Source organism: Pteropus alecto, unplaced genomic scaffold (genome assembly GCF_000325575.1).
Source record: "Pteropus alecto unplaced genomic scaffold, ASM32557v1 scaffold131, whole genome shotgun sequence".
Lineage (NCBI taxonomy): Eukaryota > Metazoa > Chordata > Mammalia > Chiroptera > Pteropodidae > Pteropus > Pteropus alecto.
The window spans coordinates 8,983,416-8,991,193 of NW_006434709.1; the positions used below are offsets into that span (position 1 = coordinate 8,983,416).

The 7,778-nt window shown below is 35.1% G+C and overlaps 1 protein-coding gene across 2 annotated transcripts in view; it reads right to left on the reverse strand.

Moving 5' to 3' along the window:
* The window catches only part of REL (REL proto-oncogene, NF-kB subunit), a 30,050-nt gene extending 22,297 nt beyond the window's left edge, over nt 1–7,753 (reverse strand). For both annotated transcript variants that reach the window (XM_015587638.2, XM_006909573.3), the window contains exon 1: nt 7,470–7,753. In XM_015587638.2, coding sequence (XP_015443124.1) covers nt 7,470–7,479 — 10 coding nt within the window. In that variant the 5' untranslated portion in view covers nt 7,480–7,753. The remainder of the gene's footprint in view (nt 1–7,469) is intronic.
* Nucleotides 7,754–7,778: the final 25 nt, after the last annotated feature.

The window sequence follows — 7,778 nt, forward strand, 5'->3', positions numbered from 1 at the left end:
CCAAAGCTGTGCCAGTACAGAGATACAGCCCCAATGGATGAGAAGAGTTTAAGAATCACCAATACAGTCCCAATGGAAGAGGAGTACATTTCCACCCTTAGAAAGAAAACCAAAAGCCAGAGTACATTAGGCAATTTGGATTTCATTCTATGAGTGACAGAGAATCAATGAATGGTCATGTGCAGGGGAATCACAAGATCAGACTGGAATTTTTGAGTAAGAATTCTGGTGGCAATAGACAGATCAAAGAGAAAAGAAGAAGCAAGGTGATCAGTTTTAGAGGCTGCTGCAATAACATGAGCAATGATAAGGGTATGTTTGGAATATGGTAGGGATAATAGGAATGAAGGATTATTTAAAAGATAAAACGGACAGTAGTTGATGACTAACTGAACATGAGGGTTACGAGAAAGCGTCATCGATGACTCCATAGTTTCTACTTTGGGTTACTGAGTAAAGTATTACTGTCATCTTTAATTTCATTCTATTTGGTTTAGACTCCTTGTGTTTGAATCTATTACCTATTTGTTTATTCAAAAGACAGAGTCAGAAAAAAACTGACTTTAACCCTATCAAGTTCATAAGACTTATTTCAATTTTATTGAAAAATGTAAGGCATGCAGATAAATAATCACAATTTCACATCCTTATATATCTTTGTATATTTCAAATAATCCAAATCCACATTTCAGTTTCAATATTTTACATGCTTATACATCCTTGTAGGAATATTTAAAAGAAAGTACATTTTCCTCTCAGTGGCTCAAAATACTCAACAGTATTTTTTAAGTGATATATTAAATCATTTATGTGTTTGAACTAAAGGTCAAACAAATCCCTGCCCACTACTTATTTAAAGGTGTCTTGGTGGGAAGTTGATATAGAATGACATCATTAGTGGTAAGTGGCTAACTTTTGGGGGAGGAGTGTGAATAAAAGTGCCAGGTTCATAGTGAGAATTCAAATAATTTCATTGGTTACATAATACTTCCTTAAACTAGAATGTGTGTTTATAAAAAAAAGTCTGCAGACAAGAGAACAGAAAAACAGTTGTTGAAAGTTTAAATAAAACATTTAAAAAAGATTTTTAAATTATAAAAATGACATAAATATTAGTTATCACATAACATTAAGTACTTTTAAAAAACCTTGAAATCTATTCTTCCTATTGTAGAAGCCCTTTATTAGTAAAAAGTCTTACAACCAAGTAACAGAGTTTATTGTCATACTGTACATTCCCCTAGCTGGAAATAATCTCCTCCTCCTCTAAACTACCATAATATTTTGTTTATGGCAATTACTCCAAATAACTATAATTTAGGGAAAACTATTTCTTCTTGAAAAAAAGCTACTTATTTTATTTCTTCAAGCTACTTGAAGGCAGGAACTGTATCTTACTTATCTATGCCTTGTATACAAATCATTTTGTTTAAGTTATGCAAACACTGAAGAACTACATTTATGATTAATCAAATTTTCCTTATCAGATTCCACTGCTATGGAAAAAAATAGTGCTTTGTAGGTACTAGAATTGCTACATCTTCACACTCCTCATACCCATTCACATTCTGATCCCTTTATCTGTACTTATGTTTTTAAAAAACTTCCCAGTTATAAATCATTTATATCATGTATCAGTACAATGTATCAGTTACTTCCTTCCTCAGTACCCTATGCTGAACTGCAATTCTTCCTAAAGATTAAAAAGTGCTGAAATGTCGTCATCTATGGAATGCAAAAGGTAAAATATAAATCAGGTACTTGAGGGAAAATGAGTACTCTTAAGACTATTTCAAATCACTACAGTTTTGAAAAGCATTGAAAGTCTTTAAAACCAGTTCTAAACAAGTTAATTACTGTACTTTTCTTTAACTAAGACTATGCAAGTTTGGATTGGCATCTATATTTTGATTAGTATTGTAAAAAGCCAGTACAGACCAAAGCAACATTTGAAATTCAGGCAAAATGTCTGAAGATATGTTGATGTTTTTATTTGCATTTATGTGAAAGTGTTACTTTAAAACATAGTGCCTCTCTAATAAAACATAAGTTTTTAAGATAAATAAAAAATTACACTGAAATAAAAGTCAAAAATAGATCAATTGTCAGAAATAGACACATTATAAACTAAAACCTTATAGCTAGAATTGGAAAGTGAAAAAAATCTTAGAGTAATTATAACCCTGTTTTAAAGCACTTTCTCATTTCTCATCCTCTTAACTTTAATCTTCATAAAAACAGAACAGGAATTATTATCTCATTTTACAGATAATAAAACTAAAGTTCAAAATTATATGAAATTATAAATGACATTAGCAAATATGACAGCTGGGATCCCATGGTGTCAAATTTAAAGAACAACAATTGTAAAAGCATCTGGGGGTAAAGTCACAATATGATACAAACTGATATAGTCAATAACCTAAAATAAATGCAATTTAGTTAAAGAAAATATGCATCTTGTTATAAACAAGTGAGTATGTAGATCCAGTGAAATTCCTGGAACAGAGTTCATACTGGGGTTGTATATCGGAATCACCTAGGTAGCTTTTTCAAAACATACATGCCCTGACCCCACCTTAGACCTGCTGAATAGGAACACAGATCTATCTAAAGCCCAGACATGTTTCTGAAAAAGCGTTCCAAGCAATTCTAATACACTCCTGATTAAGAATCATTGCCCTAAAACATAAAGAAGTGGAAACAATGACGCACGCATGTAGAGAAGCAATCCAAAAATTCACATACAAGTATGGGCTGGGTGGTGGATGAACTAGGCAGAGGAATTCTGACTACTTGTAACTCCTCTTTCTCACCTACTCTAAAGAACTTACTCAAATGCAAGCAGGAGGGAAAACACTATAGCCTCCAATTGTTCTTATTTAAAAAGTAAGTCGTTTGCAAAATTAATAACCATCATCAAAAACATTTCTTAAAACACAAATGCTCATAACAATCCAATGTGTCAATATCACAGCTGAGAATAACTGACTAGAGACTGCATCTCCCTCACAGAAGTACTGGATAGTAGACTGCCTGACACCCAAAGGAGCAAATGGAACCAGCAATACTTTTCCAAATATCAGCTGTATTCACTATGGAGAAAAAGAAAACTAAATCTATTCTCTTTCCTTAAACCTAGAAACCCAACTGAATCATGGTAATGATCTTCTTTAACTTAAGACACAGGTGAGTTTTTCCATTTCTTCTTAAATATGATCAAAATTTACAATTACCACTTCGTACATAGCTAGAATTAAATGCAATTAACAAAGGGGCAAAGAAAACTTAAGCTTACTCCTACAAGGACAGAAAACAACTAACACAAGAAGGTATAAAAGAAATGGAGGATGTTATATCAATCAAGTTAGCAGCAGGACACATGGTTTATCGACCAAGTAATTTTTTGATTTACATTTTTTCCCAGAATGCTTACTATTATTTAAGTGGAGAAAAAATACACTGCAACCAAACATCACTGTCAAATTCTATACCCCTAGTTTAAACATACACAAAACCATTTCAAACTGTTTAAAAGTAAACGAGCATTCTTTTTTGACATATTCTTGAAAGACATATTTCCTATCTAGCGTCTAGTCTACTAATATAGGTTTTAAGGTTCCATAAAATTCCAGAATCATCAAGATACTTAAACAGTAAATGCCACGTGTGTCTAGTGGTTCCTGCTTCCTAGAGGTTTGTGTCCCCAAAGTGTTCCACTACAAAAGAAAACATTTATGGGCATGCATTATCTCATCTGTTCCTCACAAGACGCTGCAGTAGTTAGTCCCATTTTTATATCACAGAATGGCAGAACTGGAATGAAAACCACCCCAGGTCCATCATTGGCTCAAGTCCAGGTTTATTCCAATATATCAGGCTGACTCTCAACTAGGTCTTAAAAATCAAGTAAGAAAATTTTCAGTTGAGTATCTGATATATGCATCACAAGATAGTAAAGAAAAAATTTAAAAGATTTTGGCAATAGAGATTCCACTACTAGATATTCCATTGCTGTGAATATAAAAAATAAGTGTTGAAAAATTTTAACTTCCAGGGTGAAAAAGTAAAGAAATATTTAAAATCTGCCCTAGATTTTTCAGGTATTTAACTAAATTAAAAATAGATGGCAAAGCCATATCATCTGCCTTAATCAAGAATGCCAGATTTTAAAATAAATATTACAGAGGGGAGGGGAGAAAGAGAAGGTAGACAGGGTAAAGGGGGTCAAATATGTGGTGACAGAAAGAAATCTAACTATGAAAGGTGAACACACAGTGTAAATATATATATGCCTTACAGTTAAAATGTACAGCTGAAACTTATTGGATTTCGTTAACCGGTCACCATTAAAAAAATAAAATATAAATAAATAAATAAATAAATATTACAGGATGCCCATTTAAATATGAATTAAACAAATAACTCTCTAGTATAAGTAAATCCCATGCAGCTATTTGGGCCATGTATCTACAAACACAATCACTTGCAGAGAACACAGATGAGAGAAAGATGGAACAAAAGGAAATGCTGAGTCCTTTAAATTTTATTTAAAATACTACACACACCCCAGGTGCTCCCAATTATGAATCATCATCTGATTCCTCACTAGTCATTTCATTCACTTATTCTCTTCACTCTATGTCTATCATATCACCTTCATTCCTTTATACCACTGTTATCTCTACATTTTCATGCATTGAACTTCCGAAACAGCCTTCATGTTTACGTGTGTAGTCTTCTACTTAAAAAAAGAAGTCATTCACCTTAGCTATCAATTCCAGCTTCCAGTTAAAATTTAAGTTGCATCACACATTAAAAATTTAAGTTGCATCACACATTAATTTTTTTCTCCTTACTCAAGAGAAATAGTTCTCTTACACTACTTACACTACAAAGTTGGTAAGTAGCGTGAGGTTTACAAAAACAATTTCTTTGTGTACTTACTACTAAGTGACATAGCAGAACTATACTAAAGAAAACTAGGAATAAAAATAAATTATCAAAATTTTCAAACACATTTTACCACAGACAGTGCTATTTATTAGTAAACAGCGCTATGTGCACACAAAAACATTTTTGCACTTTTTACTGAAACAATAAGAAGCTTTAAATTCAAACATAAAAGAATTAATTTTACTAAAATATACAAGAGTAGTGATTGCCTAACTATGCATACCCTAGATGGGTCTAGGAATATTTTTCTTCATAAATATTCTAATTAATCATGCCAAAAAGCTGGAATTAGGTGTAATTTAAAAAGCAATAAAGACATTTTAATAGAACCTAAGCTGTGAAATCCTAAATAATCTGATGTTTTACCTGAACATAATTTAAAGTTTTATATATATACACACACACACACACACACACACACGCACACACGCACACACACACATATATATACACACACACACACACATATATACACACACATATATATCTCAAAGTCTCGGTTACTCATGGTACTTATGTAATTTGCTTATGAGATTGTGAGGTTACTTTTTACGTTATACAGATCACATATTCAACTACACATACCTATTTACATATGACATCCGGGGAGAAATGAAGAAATGGTCTTAAGAGCTTGGTAATCAATAAAAATACTTTTTGAGGTTTTAATACTACCTTACTACAAAAGAACCTAAACCAGACGATGATAAACTAATTTAGCACATTTCTTTTTTCTGTGACTTGGTTAAATTACTGTTTCAAAACAGGGTGGGAATTTATAATTTAGTGATTCGTTTTCTCTAAGGTTTTTACAAGCGATTAAGTACACCGAGACTCCTTTTTAAAAATGTGCTTAGCAGTTTTCAAACAACTGAATTACAATTTAAATAACTTTTTATGATTATTCTACAAGTTTCCATTCCTTAAAACTTCTTCCCCTTCAATTTAGAAAATCAGTCCTCACTACAGCACAAAATACAGTGTCATTAAACAAGTTTAAATTGTGTCACATTTTTAAATGATGTAGGTCTTACAATCTCTATATAAATGGTGAATTCTTTTCTCTCTTTTGAAAGAATCAGAAGTATTACATTCATGCCATATATTAATAAAATTTGGTTAAACTGCCAGCAGGCTGACCATTTTTTTCTTATAATGCTCGCCATTCTTTACTATTTTCACAAAATCTCTTTCTGATAACCAATAAATTAACCAAATATTTCAAGTCATTTTTGCAGTTTTAATCTAAACGTGCTTTGAATTTGTGAATTTAAAATATTATCTGAAAGTTTGGGGGTCAATGAAGTGGGTAAAGAGAAAGTTGTAATATTTTAAACTCCATTTGTATTTGCACATAAAAACCACAGACAAACTGAAATCAAATGTCATGTGAACCACCCCAATTTCCTTTTCAGCCTACAGCAAGCAGTAGCTGTGGCATTGTTCTGCTCAACCTCTTTAAAAAGTCCTCTAAGCTTTCTACTTCCTCTTCTCTGCTAGACATCAACCTTCTACAGAGGGTCACAGTACCAGAGAGTTGGGAGGATGCGGGTCAAGCGTAAACAAGCCCCCCTCTTCAGGTTCCTAGCACAGCGTTAAGGAGTAATTTGTAAGCATCTCTACCTATGAATAACCTTGCCAGAATCCCATAAAGGTCCAACTCGAACTCAGTACTTTATTTCTCTTTGGTTATAGGCTGACCTAACTCATGGCTGTATATATGAGACTCCACCCACTCTAGCCCTCTAAGTTATTTGGTAAACTCGTTTACTCCCAAAGCAAGAGATTCACGCATTAACTGAAAATAAATATTTACATCAAGCGATTGAAAGCTGTTTTCATTAGTATCCATATTTTAAAGCACGGATATTCTAAAACTCCTCTTTTCCCCTTCTTTCCAACGAGGAGGGAAAAGAAAAAAACAAAAACACTCGATTTTTGCTCCCTAAACGAGAACGTACCGACTGTACTGTAAAAATTACCCATTTTGTTGAAGCAACATTCCACTTAAGATCTATTAAAAGACCAGTAGGTGACTTTTAAAGTCACACATTTTGTACCACGATCACCTCTTAGCACTTGATGAAATTAAACTAAAAAACGCAGAGCTCTTTTGAGGTCTGAAGGTTCCTCATTCCTGATCTAAAACATAAAACCATCTAAAACATAAAACCACCATTTCGATATAAATCAACTTTGAAATACGAGAACTCTTCGACCTCCTTCATTTAGATTCTTATTACTTCCCTAATCCTAAAACCAAGTCGTTGGGAATTTCTAAGGTTCCGGCTATTATAACAGCATCAAATTACAGAGCGTGACTTTGATTTTGCACGCAAACCCTGAACCAGATTACTGATTCAGAGTTTGACAATCTGCCAGATGAGGAGACTTTAAAGACAGACTGCCCCCCAATCAAAATTGAGCCCCCGAAACTGAGCAGCGAGACCCCCGACGAGCTCCGCCCTTGCTCCCCCCGGCCGGGCCCGGCCCGCGGCGCCAGGATCACTCACCGGAGGCCATGGCTCTGCTCGCCGCGCCGCCCCGCTCGGCTCCGCGCGTCCGGACCGGAGGCCGCCGCCGTCAGTCAGCCCGCCCGTCGGTCCTCTGCCAGCGGGACCCCCTGTCCCCCAGACCACCCCCGGGGCCTCCTCCTCCTTCCCGCCCTCCTCTGGTTTGTGGCTCACACCTTCCCACCCCCTTAATTCTCGCGCTTCGGATTACCCGGCGTTGCCCGTCCAGGGTACGGGAGCCAGGAGCAGGGGGCGGAGCGCGGCGAGAGCCGAGCGCCTGCTGGACGCGGAGACGGCGCCCGGAGGGGG